The 17,259-nt window shown below is 29.6% G+C and overlaps 4 protein-coding genes across 7 annotated transcripts; 2 read left to right on the top strand and 2 right to left on the bottom strand.

Moving 5' to 3' along the window:
* Nucleotides 1-99: 99 nt before the first annotated feature.
* LOC105665840 (protein ABHD18) lies at nucleotides 100-3,555 on the bottom strand. Of its 3 annotated transcripts, none has more exons than XM_012309385.3 (9): nucleotides 3,077-3,555; nucleotides 2,689-2,773; nucleotides 2,437-2,619; nucleotides 2,245-2,357; nucleotides 2,009-2,147; nucleotides 1,702-1,899; nucleotides 1,346-1,622; nucleotides 643-1,000; nucleotides 100-515 (listed from the first exon to the last, which is right to left on the bottom strand). In XM_012309385.3, exons 1-9 carry the CDS (start codon nucleotides 3,166-3,168, stop codon nucleotides 455-457), a joined length of 1,506 nt encoding a protein of 501 aa, XP_012164775.2. In that variant the 5' UTR covers nucleotides 3,169-3,555; the 3' UTR covers nucleotides 100-454. The 3 variants fall into 3 exon arrangements, with proteins under 3 accessions (XP_012164775.2, XP_012164776.2, XP_048262736.1); XM_012309386.3 differs by having other exon boundaries at nucleotides 643-928; XM_048406779.1 differs by having other exon boundaries at nucleotides 643-910.
* Nucleotides 3,556-3,566: 11 nt separating this feature from the next.
* LOC100649575 (THO complex subunit 3) lies at nucleotides 3,567-5,474 on the top strand. The gene is made up of 3 exons (XM_003396073.4): nucleotides 3,567-3,712; nucleotides 4,096-4,256; nucleotides 4,493-5,474. Exons 1-3 carry the CDS (start codon nucleotides 3,667-3,669, stop codon nucleotides 5,273-5,275), a joined length of 990 nt encoding a protein of 329 aa, XP_003396121.2. The 5' UTR covers nucleotides 3,567-3,666; the 3' UTR covers nucleotides 5,276-5,474.
* A 400-nt stretch (nucleotides 5,475-5,874) lies between these two features.
* Nucleotides 5,875-6,781, top strand: LOC100650361. The gene is made up of 2 exons (XM_003396079.4): nucleotides 5,875-6,568; nucleotides 6,641-6,781. The coding sequence occupies exons 1-2, from the start codon at nucleotides 5,879-5,881 to the stop codon at nucleotides 6,722-6,724; spliced, it is 774 nt and encodes a 257-aa protein (XP_003396127.1). The 5' UTR covers nucleotides 5,875-5,878; the 3' UTR covers nucleotides 6,725-6,781.
* Nucleotides 6,782-7,070: 289 nt separating this feature from the next.
* On the bottom strand, nucleotides 7,071-17,252 carry LOC100647499 (transmembrane protein 131). 2 transcript variants are annotated; one of them, XM_012309384.3, is made up of 23 exons: nucleotides 16,874-17,252; nucleotides 16,070-16,134; nucleotides 15,787-15,815; nucleotides 15,230-15,313; nucleotides 15,035-15,158; nucleotides 14,760-14,873; nucleotides 14,554-14,676; nucleotides 14,269-14,432; nucleotides 14,016-14,202; nucleotides 13,832-13,940; nucleotides 13,512-13,771; nucleotides 13,019-13,435; nucleotides 12,745-12,933; nucleotides 12,413-12,641; nucleotides 11,936-12,317; nucleotides 11,059-11,274; nucleotides 10,846-10,985; nucleotides 9,437-10,686; nucleotides 9,014-9,338; nucleotides 8,507-8,934; nucleotides 8,221-8,428; nucleotides 7,941-8,122; nucleotides 7,071-7,869 (listed from the first exon to the last, which is right to left on the bottom strand). In XM_012309384.3, the coding sequence occupies exons 1-23, from the start codon at nucleotides 16,965-16,967 to the stop codon at nucleotides 7,780-7,782; spliced, it is 5,409 nt and encodes a 1,802-aa protein (XP_012164774.1). In that variant the 5' UTR covers nucleotides 16,968-17,252; the 3' UTR covers nucleotides 7,071-7,779. The 2 variants fall into 2 exon arrangements, with proteins under 2 accessions (XP_012164774.1, XP_012164773.1); XM_012309383.3 differs by having other exon boundaries at nucleotides 8,507-8,937; nucleotides 16,874-17,250.
* Between the last annotated feature and the right edge of the window lie 7 nt (nucleotides 17,253-17,259).

Below are 17,259 nucleotides of genomic sequence, written 5' to 3'. Positions count from 1 at the left end.
TCACATTGTCTATAATATTTTGCATTAATATTTTATTCCTTGTAAACTTCCACTAATCATACATGAATAACACGATAAACAGAAAAACAATGATTTAGATTCGTTTTTACAGATTATGTTACAATTTATTCGCATTACATAAAATATAACAATTTTATATAGTTTTTTTATGATAATAAACAATATTTTGTACATTATACAATGTATAAAGAATAGGATCTGTTCACATACACGATTATCTTCCCTCGGTATTTTAGTTCGTAAAATCTATCAAATGACACAATAAAAATCGTAAAATATCTAAAAAATGATTTAAATATAATGCTTCTTAATAATATCATGAATAGACACACAAAATTCCATTTCAAAAGTAACCACTTGCTCAGACTATCTTCAGAGTTATCTAAATTTTAGACAAGACATTAGACATCTGCTGAAATTGCGTATGTAGATATCAGCTGATTTGCATAGGATATTTCTTCATTGATCGTTCAAACGCTTCTACTATAGTAGACCTGAAAATAGTAAACGAATTAAATACAAACCAAAAGAGTAACTTTAGATAGTAGTTAAGAGATATAGTACTCATTGCCAAATATATGTATATTTATATTTTCCTGCATATGATATACAATTGCATACCTAAATACTTTCTGATGAAGAAGATAGGCAGATACATGTCCAGCATCTATGTACCGAATTTCAGCTCCTGGCCAGATTTTATCCAAACTCATACAATCATCACGTGGGACATACGCATCGTTCCTTGCACAGACAGCAATAATCAGCTCAGTATCAACAGGCACTTCAAAATTTTTTAAATGCGTACATTCGTCCATTATTCCGCACATAAATTGCAATGCTTCTCGTTCGCGCCACTTACAATCCAAAAATAGCGGATGTCTTGGAACTGGTAACAAACAAACACCTATTGCCAAAGCAAAATGTGCTATAAACCTGCTTGTACCAAACCATGCTTTTGTAAAGTTAGCATTTAAAACTGAGGAATATAGAAACAATATAAATATATTAGCAATGTAAATATCTATTAACAGGTTATTATTTATTAACACATTAAACATCTATAAATGTTGTGGTTAACTTTTCTTTGAATTATTCTAAATATATGAGAACAACGAAATTCATTACCATTTAGAATTATTAAATTATGGGAGACCAAATAGGTAAATTAATTTTTGAGGAATTTTATGTTTTTCGATACCTACATTTAAACCATAGAAATATTTTGTTAAAAAAAAGGGAAAGAGTAAATTTATCATTTTTGATAATGATAATATGTTATAAATACACATACGAAGTATTAAATTACCTTACGGTAGATTACCTTTAAGTGTATTTGAATCTTTTAATCTAAATTTGTTTGATAAAATGTTTAAAGGAAATATCCTTGCTGCTTTTTCCTCAGCAACTTGATTCTTCAGAGTATTGTCTTGGTTTTGCGAATCACAGTCGTTATGTACTTTATTATTGATCACAGTTTCAGAGGCAGTTGTAGTATGTACATCTTCAGTAGTATTGTCAGACATACGATTTAATTCATTAACTCTTTTCATACTCGAAGGATAATGCTGTGCAAAATGTTGACCAGCTAAAAACGCATCCTAGAAATAAACGAAATATTTTTTTTCTTGCAAATGTATATAAAAATCTATGTCTCGTTTGAGATAATTATCCTCTTACTTCTTTACCAATAATTTTCACCATTTTGGCAAGATCGTTTTGATATAGTTCATTTTCAAAATATTGGTTTTCTAAAAGCGTCCAATTAATCGAAGCACTCATTACACCTTGAGTAAATACTGGTGATGCTGTTGACCATGAAAGGCAAGGGATTAATGGAATTGGTTTCGGCCAGTTAGTCGCTGCTAATGAAGCCATCTAAACAAATCAATAAATCAATATACATTGTTGATGTTTACTATTATATAATTTAATTTATCAATATTACTGAACCTTTAGATTTAAAATGAAATGAAAGAATACAAACATGACCACCCATTGATAAGCCTGTCAATCCTAAAGGTCCAAAACCTTGCTGCTCGCACCAATTTAGTAAAACAATTGATTCCATTATCAAACACCCTCCCATGATAAAGATGTCACATACATTATGTAAACAAGATCGTCTACAAAAATCAAATCCATATTAATATATAAATATGTATTTGTTCTGAAATACAATATGTTTTTAATGTTACAAACCTTTGGAATATAAGTTCTTACATTTGATTCTGTGGTTTCCTTGAACCATAAAATGGATTTTCCAATAACAAAGATGCAATTCCTGATTCTTTTAGTAGTGGTTTGGCAATTAGATTTCTTCTCCTCCAAAAGAACTGATATTATGTTATCAATGAGTTTTATATTTAAAATGAAAAGTAATACTATAATTTATTTAAAAAATAATCTACTCACATGATCTCCTGTACCAGCAAGATGTAAACAAATGGGTTTTATTTTATGGGAATGCCATTTTGGTGGTAATACTAATTGGAAATGTGCAGTTATTGTCTCATAAGGCATTATATCAGGGAGGTGTTTATTGAATGGACTTTCAAAACATCCTTCTATGATATGACAATCTGACCACTCTTCATCCTAATTAAATATATATATAAATTACAGATATTATACATATATCTTATTAGGAAAACATTTATATTATACCTTAGTTATGTTAATTGGATAATCACGGGGTATAAGTTTATAACATGTTTCTCTGTTGGCAAGGAGTCTTCTAAATTCAAAAATCCTAAAATATAAATTTAATGATTAATACTTTATAACTCATATATGTTACTTTGCATACACATTTATGTTACTTTAAATTTCAGAATTCATCATTTTTTTAAATTTTGTTTATTTCTCTTTTAAAAATTAAACATTCATATTTTTCTCCCAATAAGACTAAAATATTACTTATTCACAAAATAAAAAATAATAATTAACGTTATAATACGCATTTTATCGGTATATGTATACTCTAGAATATTCTAGAACACGGTGCAAATGTTCAAACTTATTCTAAATAGGATAAAAATTAAAGTACTCTTACCTTTTAAGATTGTGAGGACTACCCCAGCCTTTCGTAAAGAATTTAGTTAGCAAAATACTTCTGTAAACGGCATCCAAACGACTTCGTGGCATTATGAATCAGTAATTTCTAAAAATTTGTAAACGCTTTTTATCCTAATGACGATAGAAATTTATTTGAGATAAAAACGTGTTAATTTTATTCGGATATTCGTTATTCGATTTGTGATTTGAGATAATTCAGATATTTTGCGCAAACACTTTCATATCGCAATTTTCAAAATGTTGTTAACGATGTCGACATTGTTCTTAGACTGACTGCAAACTTGCCGCGGTAAACAGATTATCGCGTATACTAATCAGGCGATAGGAATGATCGGATCAGGTGACGTCCTGCGAGTATATCGCGTATGAACATCCGCTTCTCGCATCTTCACCTCACTACAAATACAACTACAATTTAGACGGACAAATTCCTTAAATATCAACCATTGGTAAGAGACTGCTACCTCTCAAACTGTTACGTATTTACAATGTTAATTCCGAACCAAGGCGCACAAATAATAAAATTAGATAGACATTCCTGATTTCTATCTAATTTCGTTAATAAATATGCGCCATCTATTGATTACTTATTTTTTTAAAGGAATATCAAATGGTATAAATAATATTGTTTTGTAACACTATATATATATCACATTATTTAACTTCTAACCATTCCTATAAATGTTTGTTGTGTATTGAGATAGTAATATTGTAAATAATTTGAAAATATTAAGGAAGTTTACAAATTGTCAAATTATGCGACACACAAATGCATTGAATATCAAGTCTAGCTCATAATTCATTTGTGATTAAAATGAAACGTGTAACATGTAAATAATTACTTTAATAATTAATCAAAAATTATGTAAATATTTGCATGTCACTTGTTTCTTACTTAATGATATTTTATTGAAAAAGGAATAGTTAGACGGTGTAGATAAACAAAGTTAGCTAAGCTAACAGTTAATGAAAAAACAATGTCCGCTTCTCGTGTAGACGAGCTGATCAGTTACTTCAAATCACACAACAAAATTAGAGAACAACAAAGTCATTCTGCTAAAGTACATAGCGTAGGATGGAGTTGCGATGGGAAACTGTTAGCTTCCGGATCTTTTGATAAATCTGTTTGCATTTTCTCCCTTTGTCCGGATCGTTTGGTAAGTTAACATAACCTCAATATCAATTTTCGTTTCTTTTTTATGTTGTGATTTCTTTGTTTAACACTTAATTTTTATAAACATTTACTTGTTACCTAATGTTTATTGTTAATTAATTGCAATTTTATAAAATTACGATTAATATAAAATAATCATTTTGATGATTTTATTATTTGAGGTTGTGATTTTAAAAACCAGTTCGACCAATTTCAATCTATTAATATAATTCATTGTAGAAACAAGAAACAACTTTCAGAGGACATGGTGGTAGTGTGGATCAATTGTGCTGGCATGCCTTTTACCCTGAATTATTATCTACTGCGAGTGGAGACAAGACAGTTCGTATATGGGATACGAGGACTCAAAAATGCACAGCAAACATCAGTACAAGGGGTGAAAATATTAATATATCATGGTCACCAGATGGTAATACAATAGCAGTAGGAAATAAAGAAGATTTAGTGACTTTTATTGATGCACGGGTAATGAAAATTCGTGCGGAAGAACAATTTAACTTTGAAGTGAATGAAATTTCATGGAATAAGGATTCTGATACGTTTTATCTAACTAATGGTCAAGGCTGTGTTCATATACTTAGCTATCCAGATTTAGAACTGTTACATGTAATCAAAGCACATCCAGGAACATGTATTTGTATAGAATTTGATCCTACTGGAAGGTATTTTGCAACTGGTTCAGCAGATGCATTAGTTTCTTTATGGGATGCAGATGAACTGTGTTGTTTAAGAACATTTTCAAGATTAGAATGGCCAGTGAGAACGATATCATTTTCTTATGATGGACAATTATTGGCTGCAGCATCTGAGGATCTTGTGATAGATATAGGTGAAGTTGAAACTGGAGAGAAGATTGCAGATATACCAGTAGAGGCAGCAACCTTTACAGTAGCATGGCATCCAAAACAATATTTGTTAGCATATGCATGTGATGACAAAGATACTTATGACAGAAAACGTGATGCTGGCAGTTTGAAAGTATTTGGATTTGCCAATGACTAAAATAATATTTTTAGACTTTTATATAAAGATATATTATTGTGTAAAAAAAATGGTTTAACTTGATTTTCGTACCTGTCCTAACAATATTTTAAATACTTCAGATTATTATAATTGTATATTGGTTCAAAACAAGTTTAATCTATGAACAGCAAAATGTTATAACCACTTAGCAGTGGAAAGATAGAACTAATCTAATTATGACGTAATTAAAAAATTACATTTCTCAGTCTACGAAGCAAATCCTTGACTTGCTTAGGAATTAAATTAAATTAAAACTGTAACTCTCAGAAAATTTCTCTGTATACTATTATGCCAATTTCCTAGATAATTAATTAATTACATGTAATTAGTGTAGTGCTCTATTTTGGATATGAACACTATACTAATTGATCCCATTTAGTTTTTCCCCCTCTATATAGTGTTTGAAACATTCAATTGATGAAGATTTTCAATATTCTATTGTTTTGCTATTTTGCTGCCATAGTTACTAAAACTCATATATGTTATAATTCTTTCTTAACCTGAAAATACCAGTGAATCAATTTTATATTATTATTAATTCAATCTTTTATTACTGAATCTTTTTATTGATTATACATTCCCATGTCATGCTTAGAAGAGAGTCAGGCTGATTGTAGGTGTCTGTATACATTAACGTTAACAGATGCAATAATTCATGAACAATTTTCTGAAATGAAAGATAGTTTCAATCATGTGCCCAGTATTCATGAAGTGGATGAAGAAGAAACTGACGAGGAAAATACCTGTGATCAAGAATCAAAGACCCCCAAAGATGTTGAACAATCTACAGATTTAGTAAAAGACACCATAGATGAAGATTCCATCTATAGCAATGACTCGTTTTGTTCTGATGAGTCTGGCGATGAATCTGAAGGAACTAATGTCACATCAAGATCGCTTAATGAGTCCCATCATTCTCCTGAAATCACTAATTGCACAAGTAACCAAAAGGATAGCAAAAGTGAAAAAGAAGAAGGATCCGAAAATATAATACAAAACAATGAAGTTACAAACTTAATTTCTTGTAGAAGTTCAATATCTGAAGCTAATTCTATAGGCATCAAACAGGTAAGGAACAGAAGGAGGAATATGAGTTTTACAGATGATGAAATTCGGAAGATCGAATGGGAGAATCAAATTCTTTTGAGAAAGATAATGGCACAACAAAGACCGAAGGAGAAGATACTTCATGAAAATGTCCCATTAACGCGCATAAGCAGCTCTGCAATAAATAGAAAGAAATTACAAAAAAAAATAGAAAATGAAAATATAGTATGTAATAAATAAATATGTTTAATGTAATTAGTTATAGGATGAATCAATGAAATATATTTACATTTACAGTTACTCTTGCAAAGGATACAACAAACTAAATCACGTGTTATGAACAATACAACAAAACCTGGTTGTAGACAGACAATTTTATAATCTGTAAGAAAAAAATAATTTTTATATGTCTTAAATTAACAGAAAATTTTTGATTGATATTGTTCTATTTTACATTAACTATCTGTAATACAAACCTTATAACTGTGGTTTACTTTCTGCACCACAAAAAATTTTAAATACTTATATTTTAAAATTATAAAGATATCAAATTTCATAAATATACTTTATCAGTTTTGTAATAAAACTTATCTTACTAAATTATTTTAAGCAGATTTTAATAATTCTTTTTATAAATAATTGAATATTTTAAGCTACTTTCTTTAAAACAGATTATTTATAAAAGTAAGATTCAAATTATTAAAACACAGTAACTTTTTTACCAGTCTTGAAGAGTAGGTACACATTTTTATTTTGTTTTGTATACATCATAACTTTGTAAAATGTTTTGAAAACTTACCGAAGAAATTTCTACAAGTCAAGACTATAAAAATCACAGTTCTCACTCGTTCCAAATAACTTAATTATTACCTTTCTTTACGTAACATCAAGACCAACATTCTTTGAGTATTGTAATAATTTTTCATGTATGTGTAGAAAGTATAAAATAACAAATAATCAAAAAAACAAAAATCAATAAATTAGAAATTCTCTTATTTTTATATGTTCATTTCTTTGATTGATTTATGTTTCGATTGTTGTAAAATTTTACTTCCAATTCAGACTTTGGTTGGTCATTCTAACTCGAAACCATGAAAAAGCTTGTGATTTCGATTCGATATTTTTCGAAATTTCAACGTACCATATTAAAGTACCAATAATAACATAAGACAACAAATGACAACGTTAAAAATTTAACAAGTACAAAACAATTTTGCCCGAAATTATTCGGTATTATTATGCGACGTACTATTCAACAACATATCACAAATGCGAGAAACATGAATAATAACAAAATTAGCCTGTAGTTTAAGCATTACCAATCACAAAAGGTGTTGCTAATAAATACATTATTACTTTCCATATTAGAAAAGAAAATTGCTTTAACCAGGTCTAGATATCACAAGATACAATATTGAAAATTTTTGGAAACGAGATTAGTCTTCGTGCTTTTTCTTCCAAGACTCTGAGGATGATGGTGTCCATATTGTACTGAGTGAACGAAATGGATCGAAATCCGATCTTTCCTGAAATAATATTGAAAGAGTTTTGTATATAGAATTGAGATAAATATATGAGTAAAAAATTATTCTCTTACTTGTGTATCCGATTCTGTTTGTAATGAAGATAATTGTGAAACTAGAGATGGTGCAGCTGCACCCCATGGACTTGCAGCCCATACACCTCCTGTATTTGTTCCCCAAACACCACTTCTTTCTTCTCCTACTGCTGTTCTAGTATATAAAGGTTGCCAATTTGACTCGACTGTTACCCAGCTATCTGTAAATTCAAGTTCATAATATTTTGATTATTTTAAAATAAAAAAAAATATGGTCGTATTTAGTTGCTATATACTATGTAATAAAAAGATCTCTTACCCTTTAATGTATCCGTTAACATTGGAAGTTTCTCTGAGGATTTTGGTGAATCCAACTGAAATCCAGTTGTACTATCAGAGAATAATTTAAGCATAGGATTATTATCTTCCCATAACTGACATCGTGTATCTTCCTCGGGACTCTCTAATTCCATTAATGGTTCATCGGTTTCTGGAAGATCGTCGTATGGAACCAATTCACGTTCAAACTGAAAAGTTCCAATCGAATTGTGATTGTAAAAATATAGGTATCACACAATCTTAAATTACATTATTTTTTAACCTACCAGTGGTTCTGTGAAGGCATTTATGAAATAACTATTTGAATGTTGCAAATTATTTTGCATTTTCAAAGAATCTTGACTAAGTGGCTTCTCTTTCTCAACAGATTGAAAGCAGAAAGACGGAGATTTCGATACCATTCTGTATTCCTTCGTACTATGTATTAATTCTTGACTTGATTGTTGTTTAGTATAATCTACATCTTTGGTGTCGTTATTGAAAACCATTGACATGTTATGCGTGGTCGTTTGAGTTTTGTGTAACTTATTTAAATCCGAAAACGACGAAATACTCTCTTGATTTCGTGCTACGACGTCACTAAACCTAGCTCGATTTTCACCCCAACATGATGGCGGCGGAGGTAACGGAGCGGAAACAGCTCCCAATGCACGTGTTGCATCTTCTCTTTGGTTAGTACTTCCATTTAATGTTGCTACTATGATAAAAATAATTAATAAGTAATGGTCAATAATTAACAAAATTATATTAAGAGATTTGGAGATTTTATATACCTTTTACATGTCCTTTATCGATGACTCGACGTTTCTGGGATCCCTTATCCTTTCTAGGAGGATTTTTATTCTGTCGTGGTAACTTGAAGGATGACTCAACAGTACGGGTTGTATGAATATGGTGTTTCATAGTAGATCTTGTATTCGTTTTCCATCTGTTTGGATTATTGTGTCTTTCTTTATCATATTCATCGTCGTCACAGTCACCTTCGTAATTATCTCTATAATCTACGCATGGCACAGAAACAATTGATTGAGGTTTAGTCTTTTTAGTTGCAGATTTCCTTTGCAACTTATCGGATTTTCCACAAGGTTGATCGAAATTCTGTAACAAATAATATTTATTGTAAAATTTATTTTCTAATTCATAAAATGAATAGAGGTAATAATTTGATGTACATACAGTTTGACCAGGTTTCTCACCTTACAAAGTGGTGGATCATCTTGAACAGAACTCTCTGTTGTTGTAGACGATGTTTCTTCCTCCGAAAGATGAATGTTCCGTTGATTACTATTCTGCTCAAATTTTTTAAAGGATACGTGATTGTTATTGCTATTTCCAACTGCAGTTTGTTTTCTTTTGCTATCTAGCTTGTTAGTTCGAGTATTATTAAGAAGTCCCGTTGTGTCAACTTGAACTTCATGATCGACCAGCTTCGTTTCCGTCTTAACATTTGTTGTTTGATTAGACTTTCCTTTCCTATTTGTTACAGGACTTGTCTTTGTAAGCGTATTTATAGGGTATTTCTTTTCTTGAGTTCCCTGGATATCAGAAAATGCGGTCTCTGCCACAGAATTATCCGTTTGAACTTCCTGTACATTGTTTTGCTTTTTACTATTCCTTTTCTTGACACCAAGCGTAATATTGCTTATAACGTTACTGTTATCTAAATTCGATTCTTCGCACCGTTTAAATGTCAACATGTCTTTCGATTCAGTGTCTAGCTTAAATCTGCGTTCTTCATCCGCAGACCAGTCAGGAATTTTCAGTCCTTTTTGCATGTTATCTTTGTCCTTATATTTTTTCACGTTCATCAGTGCCCAATCTGGATACGTTTCTTCCTTCTTTGCCATTTTCTGTTTTTCCTCATTTATTAATTTCTCTTTCAAAGAAGTCGAATCTTGCGCTGTGTGTACAGGCATGTGCGATAATAACCTTAAATCTAGAGGTGGTTGAACTGAACTTTCTTTCGAGAAGTTAGCTAAAGCTCCCCGTAATATTCGATCCGCTTCAAGAAATGAAATAGCGAGAACACATATTAATAATATCAACGAAAGACTAATAGCTGCCCATCGCACAGTGTATTCCCATGACGGTCTCCAAAGTGCCGCTGTGCAAGCTTCCAAAGAATGCGGAGGAAGAGTAGCGAGTAAATTAAGTATCACCGTACCATTCTCGATATCACTATCAGAACCCAAACTTGTAGATATCAGGAGCTTCCTTTCGATTTGTGACAAGGTGAAGTCTGGCGTAAATGCTATTTCCACCTTTTTTGCAGCATTTGGGATCAATTTGAACGGCGTGCAGTTCAATACCTTGAAACCATACCCTTCGCATCGTAAACCGTTAATATAAAAATCGTAGATTTCTATAGGAAGTTCTCCTGTATTCCTTGCCATAAAGGATCTCTTAACCGTCAGATTTGGAACCAGACTCCGTTTAAATCGTTCTCCTATTATTCAGAAAAAGAATAAAATATATTAAGTTATTTTTTTTAATGTACTAGTTTATGTTAATTTGTAATTATTAAATATATGGTAATTTTTGGTAAAATGATTCTATTTTTTCATTATGCTTGAACGATAGAACGAGGGTAGAGAAACGTACATACGTTCACAATCTTTAAGATGTTTTTCCGCAAGTTCGAATAGTAAAGGCGTAGTAGAACCTGGCTTTCGATTTCCAAATCTAAACTGTGCATTTGCTCCTTGACCTATCACACGCAATACTTCCAAAATAGTCATGTTATTCCTACAATTATTGAAAATGAAGGAAGATTTATTACTCATTTCTTTATTTTGACGAATTTGGTGATGAAATTTACCTAATATATAAAAATGCAGATGATAAAGATTGTGAGAAAGGTGTGTATGATACTTGTACAGTTCTCAATTCCGAAGGTTTTAAATACAAAGGAATAGATCGTGATGCTACTGTAATGTTCCATTCTTTCTCGAACGTTTCTCTATTTACTATACTTTCTTCTAACTTGAATTCTTCTGCAACTGTAGATCCACAGTCTGCACATGTAAATTTAAACCTATACATAAAAATATATTTATTCATATTACATGTTTTTGTTATAATTTTTGTACGAACAACACTTTATATAGGGTGAAACAAAAAAAGAGTAGATAGTATTTGTCAAACAATGAAAAAATGTCTTAATGAACATGGGAAGAAAAATTAACAGTTCCAAAGTTAAAAATAATTTGTTGTTTCAGTTAAGGCAACTGACCTTCTCGCTTCAGAAGCTATCATATTATATGGAAATAATGTGAAGATTTCTTAAAAGTATAATGTACTCTTCAACAATTAATGACATAGACGAATTACGTCAGAAAATATAAAATGCTAGTGAAATAGTTAAAACACGTCTAAGAATTTTTTAAAAAGTACGCAATTTAATACAAATATGTCAAACATGTGTGAAAATGGAAGGCGGACATCTAGAAAGCTTTCTGTAATTAGAAAAAGAAGAAATGATAATGTAATCCACTGTTTGAATATGGTACGATAGCTTCCGAAACCAGTTTGTCGCTTTAATCGAAACAAAGTTGTTTATAACTTTGAAAATATTCATTTTTCGACCCATGTATAATTAGGACTTTTTTTTCATCATTTGGAAAGTACTATCTATCCTAAAAGTTATGAGTTTCACCCTGTATATATATTTGTTTATTTATTCGAAAAATACATACTTAGTAGGTAACGAATGATAAAGTCTTGTTCCTTGTGGATAATTCCAATCCATAACTAATTGTACTATTACAGGAGTGATACTTGGATTGTACACTTTGAGCGTTCTATAGGACGTATTTCCAATTTGCGTCAAAGGAAACATCAAAGCGACTTTATCTTTACTATTAGCAACACCAGTTAATAAACTGGGCCAATGTGGTTTTATATTTAAATAAAATTTGTGCCCGCGAACTTCTGTTGTATCTAAACGCATCGTAATATTGTCCCAAGAACGACTGCCTGTTAAATTAAGAAATCGTGTATATTTGATATTTAATAAATTTAAATCAGAGTTTCTTGTATTTGAAGGTAGGGCCAAGGTGTTCAACCACTGTTTACCAGCTATAACAAGATAAAAAGTATGAGTTTAATAATATAAATACATGTACATATATAAACATCATTTAAATTATAGTGTGTATAATAAGATAACTAACCATTGCTGTCCAGTGATAAGCCTAAATAACAATTATGCTTACAAGCCACTGATGGTTCAATTCTTACTGAACCAATGTAATTTTCTCCTTTTGTTATAACAGGCATTGATGCTTCTTCTAAAGGTATGTATTTTATTCTGTTATCTTTATTTACTGGTGCGATTCGAGTTACTTGCATAGGCTTAATGAATGTTGAATATACCTTTACTTGCTGTACACAAATTGACCCCTGCAAAATGATTACAATAGAAATTATTAAAAAAGGTTTATCAAAAATTCAGAAAATTCAGATAAATCCACCAATAATTTGGTACAATATTCTAACCACTTACAGGGAAACAATCTGTAAAAATAAGTTTTTTCAAAGAAATTCTTCCATATGCAACTCGCATGTAAACTGGTAAAATAAATCTTTCATAAGTTGTCCTAACGAATACATCACCCACAATTGTATCTTCCTCAACCATTGGAGTTTTGACTTTAATTTTAAAAATAGCTAAATGACCAGGTTTTATGTATTGCTAAAATTAAGTAATAATGTTTTATTAATGTTTTTATGATTATTATATTGCAATAAATATTTGTTATAATAGAATTATTACTTACATTACCCGTGTGACTGCATACAGTTATATTATGAAGTTCTTTATCCAATAAATCAGCAGGACCTTTTTGACAACCCATAAGTTCCAATACTGCACCAGGCATGTTAACACCCCAACCATGTAAATCTATATTAATTGGATTTTGATTCTCCAAAGCAAAAATAGCTTCATTTTCAGTTCCACTTCCTACTGTGCCAAAATTCATCGTGCCTTCGTCACTTTCTCTTTCTTCAGGAACAATTTTCCTTACTTTTCCATCATAACTTAGCAATGGAACTTCAGTTACAGAAACGTTTGAATGAATTAAAATTGACGATTCCATCTTCACATTATCAGTTTTCCTATCTTTTTCGAGTTGTAAAGAAAATATATTAACTTTTTGCTCTGGTTTTATTACTCTTGGAATAAAATTTTTTATCTATAAAATAAATGATATATATTTTAATTTCTAATTAAATTTTTTCTTGGAGTTTTGTATTATCATTGTAACTTACTGTAAAAAGTGCCTTTATATGCGATGACATTGTGACATTTGTAATAGCTAATGGTAATTTAAACTTATTAACAACGCTAAAATTTCGTGTTTGATTAGATTGGAGAGAACAATAATGCGTAATTGATGCGTTTACTTCTAGTCCACCCTGTAGAGCTTGTGCTACCCATGGAATTGTTAGTTTTTGACTAGAACCACCAGGACCTATGGCTTTTATCACTAATTTGCCCTTAAAATGTTGTGATTCTAAACCAGTCTTCCCTAAAATAAAATAGTATATTTTATTATATCATATATCATATATACAGCGAAATTACGTACAGTCATAAATTAATGTTCCTATGGCAATCGGTATATCGGTATCTCCAGGAATTACCGCCTGCTCGAAATGAAGTTTTAATGCTTTAGAAACTGGCGTACTAATTATATTCTGCAAAATATATAAAAATTCTTTTGTCTATAATGATTCAAATACTTCATAAATTATATTAAAAAAATTATTTACCATAACTTTTATTGGTTTTTTTGCCGAATTTTTCAAAGCAATAGGGTATTGGATGGGAGGTTGCAGTGAGCCACCCATACCTAAATTGATTACTCCAGAACTTCCACCCCAATGAAGACCAGCCTCACTTTTAACTTCAACTTCAACTGTTACAACAAGTACTTCTGAAGTATTATTTACTTTAAGTCTGTAATTAAGACAAATATCAATAATTAAATCTAGAATAATTAAAGATAACATTTGTGACACAAACCTAATGTATGCAGTATGATTTTTTTCTGTGTAAGCATTAAAATGTAATCTTATGATAGGCTTTGTCTGATATGGTGGAATTTCCCATAGTTCACGTGAACCTTCTGCTTCTCCTGATGGTAATTCTAGTTGAAATTCTCCACCACTACTATATACCTCTAATACCTTATTCATAAAATATAAAATACAGATAATTATTAAATAAAATAAAAAGTAAATAATTTTTAAAATATTATATATTTATATATTATATAATAATTTTAAAAATATATAAACAAATCCATACTTGTAAAGCTTCTGAGTGTGGATTGTGCATGTATATAAGTGGAGTAAATGTTGCATTTAAAGGTAATTTAACATCCACTACAGGTCTGAGTCGATATGGACTACTGACACTTATTCCTTTCACCTATGTGGAGATAAGATTATATTTTTAATTAAAGAAAAATATATGTAGAATTTACAATTATAAATACAATAATTTGTGATTACTTGATATTTCACAGTTCCATCCGCTGTATGTATAAAAAGATGTATATCAATATCACCTTCTTCTCGGCCAAGAAAGATAACATCAAATGTTGTATTCCCCAATGGTGGAATTACCTATACAGATTAAATTGTGATAATGAAACTTATTGTGTTTTACTTACATTGTTCTATATTATTTTAAAATTAATTTATCAATTTTCCATTTCTTTTAGATATTTTCATTTCTTTTGTCTCTTGAAAAATAGACATAAAATCTTACTCCATGAAAAACTTACTTTGTTTCGAAAGAATGATGAATGGAAATGACGTGTATTTCCAGAAATTGATAAAAGGTGGATTGTTTTGTTCTGATCACTATTAAACAAGATCACAGTTTCTTGGTGGGGTATACCAAGTTGTCTAGAAACAAAAACATCTTCATTGTATGTATATTCACCTATATTAATGTGACACAGCCAAAATTTATATACCTCTCTTTAAAGTCCAAAACATGTGGTTTGAAATAAACATAAGACAATGAATCTTGTGTTTTATCTTCGTCTGATGTCGTGTCCCTTAAAAATCAGTTTGAAAATTTTAATGTATCTAATAGTAATTTTCAAATATATTTGTAATAGTGGAAATTGAAAATAGGAAAGGTATGAGAAAAATTAGTTTGAAGTAATCACAGTTAGTAAAGAAGTGTTTAGAATTTAAAAAAGTTGTTATTTAAAAGTATTATTATAATAAAACAATTAAAATATTTTATTAAATGATTAAAATCATCATATTTAATAACATATCTTTTTCACATTTTAAACTATTATATCGTTTTTGTGCTATCACATTAAGACAACTAATTAATTAAAAATCCTAAATATCTATCTCTTATATTTTTTTTTTAATTTTTAGCCTTGCATGAAATAAAAAAGAGATGAATAGAAAATTATAGCATTGTAGATAAATGTTTTGAAACTGAAGAAGGAAACTTATAATGAAAACCTTTCCTACTTTCACTCACCATTATTTTAATGAGTATTATGCTTACCCAGCCCCCTGTACTGTATTAGTAAAATCCTATAAAATAAAAATTTAACATTATATAGAATCATATAACATTCGTTTTAGAACATTATATATATATTTTTAAAAAATAAAAAAATTTCATTAAAATATTTGGAGAAAAATACTCATTGCAGTTAATATTATATTTAAAAATTTGTTTATTTGAAATTATCTATTTAACGCAAAAATTTTGGTTTTCTTCTCTAATCTAATGTAATCTAATGGAATCTAATATAAGATAAGACAAGAAAAGAAATGCAACTAACCTTATGCATAGACATAGGTATGTTGTCCAAAAGGTATTGAACATCATTGTCATCCTGTACGAAGGCTATGAAACATTTCTTATTAGATAAAAATCTTAAATAAATTATCAATTTTCTATACAGATTATTTGTAGCAAAAATTATGAAATATAAACGATATAAAAGCATCATAAGTTATAAAATATTACTTCAGAAATATATTAATCATTTAGAGAGATTTGATATAATAATAATCAATAATAATTGGTAAATATTGTCATTCATTAATATTATTAACATAAAATTTTATGTATGCATATTATACTTTTACATTCATGAAGTTTCTATGCACATGTATGACATAAAATTTTCACTAACAATTCCTTACTTATCTCTTAAAACATAATATCATATCAACATTTTATCTGCTACAGTATAATACTACAAACATTGTAAATCTCTGTCACTATAATTGACAATATGCTCACAATATAATGATAACTACAAAATAATAAAGAAAACCTTGTATTTGTGCGAATACATGAATTAATTTATAATTCAACGACGTAAAAAAGAAAACTATCAATAAACATACCATAAAGTATCTTTGTTAACAAGCAAGTAAGTACAGATCTTTAAATTTTCTTAGAAAAATGAGAATTTATTGACTTTTAACAAGCACATAGGACTTTGTATTAACATAAAATTATATTTCAAGTAAACAATGCCTGATCATATATCAAACAACAGTACAGAAACGTTATTTAAGATGTATATTACTGTGGCGAAATGAAGATAATTAAAATAGTATAAATATACATTTACCATTATTGTGCCCATGTAAGGATGGTCGAATTTGTGACGTCAACTCGAAAAACGTTAACAAGAAGATACAATAAAGTACTTTTAACTCAGTCATAATAATAGTTTTCACTGTGTTGTTTGCTGTTTTGTCTTTAGCAGAAATGAAAATCCGCTTTCGGCCATACTTTTGCCACTATCGAATTCTGGAGTATCGATTCTACTTCCGTCCGATTTGAAACCTTTCCACAGATGAATTTCATACAACCAATCTGACGAAGATGGATTATATATGTATTATCTCTATATCTTATTGTTATATCAATGTATCTTTCGTATATTAATCTTTGATATGTTAATTTCTCGATTATTTCGTTTTTCTGTAAATAGTTCAAGTTCTCAAAGTAATC

Source organism: Bombus terrestris, chromosome 6 (genome assembly GCF_910591885.1).
Source record: "Bombus terrestris chromosome 6, iyBomTerr1.2, whole genome shotgun sequence".
NCBI lineage: Eukaryota > Metazoa > Arthropoda > Insecta > Hymenoptera > Apidae > Bombus > Bombus terrestris.
Note: the sequence above shows the minus strand (reverse complement) of the source record. Positions and strands in the feature narration are given on the sequence as shown.

Coding starts and splice junctions, on each gene's coding strand:
- LOC105665840 (XM_012309385.3), bottom strand. CDS start 3,168: ATGCCACGAAGTCGTTTGGATGCCGTTTACAGAAGTATTTTGCTAACT. Junction 2,358..2,436: donor TTGCTGGTACAGGAGATCAT/GTGAGTAGATTA, acceptor ACATAATATCAG/TTCTTTTGGAGGAGAAGAAA. Junction 1,001..1,345: donor AGATTCAAATACACTTAAAG/GTAATCTACCGT, acceptor TATATTCCTCAG/TTTTAAATGCTAACTTTACA.
- LOC100649575 (XM_003396073.4), top strand. CDS start 3,667: ATGCGCCATCTATTGATTACTTATTTTTTTAAAGGAATATCAAATG. Junction 3,713..4,095: donor TTTTAAAGGAATATCAAATG/GTATAAATAATA, acceptor CTTCTCGTGTAG/ACGAGCTGATCAGTTACTTC. Junction 4,257..4,492: donor CCCTTTGTCCGGATCGTTTG/GTAAGTTAACAT, acceptor AATTCATTGTAG/AAACAAGAAACAACTTTCAG.
- LOC100650361 (XM_003396079.4), top strand. CDS start 5,879: ATGTCATGCTTAGAAGAGAGTCAGGCTGATTGTAGGTGTCTGTATACA. Junction 6,569..6,640: donor AAATAGAAAATGAAAATATA/GTATGTAATAAA, acceptor TTACATTTACAG/TTACTCTTGCAAAGGATACA.
- LOC100647499 (XM_012309383.3), bottom strand. CDS start 16,967: ATGACTGAGTTAAAAGTACTTTATTGTATCTTCTTGTTAACGTTTTTC. Junction 15,816..16,069: donor TACCTATGTCTATGCATAAG/GTTAGTTGCATT, acceptor TTTATTTTATAG/GATTTTACTAATACAGTACA. Junction 12,318..12,412: donor CTTATCACTGGACAGCAATG/GTTAGTTATCTT, acceptor ATCTTGTTATAG/CTGGTAAACAGTGGTTGAAC.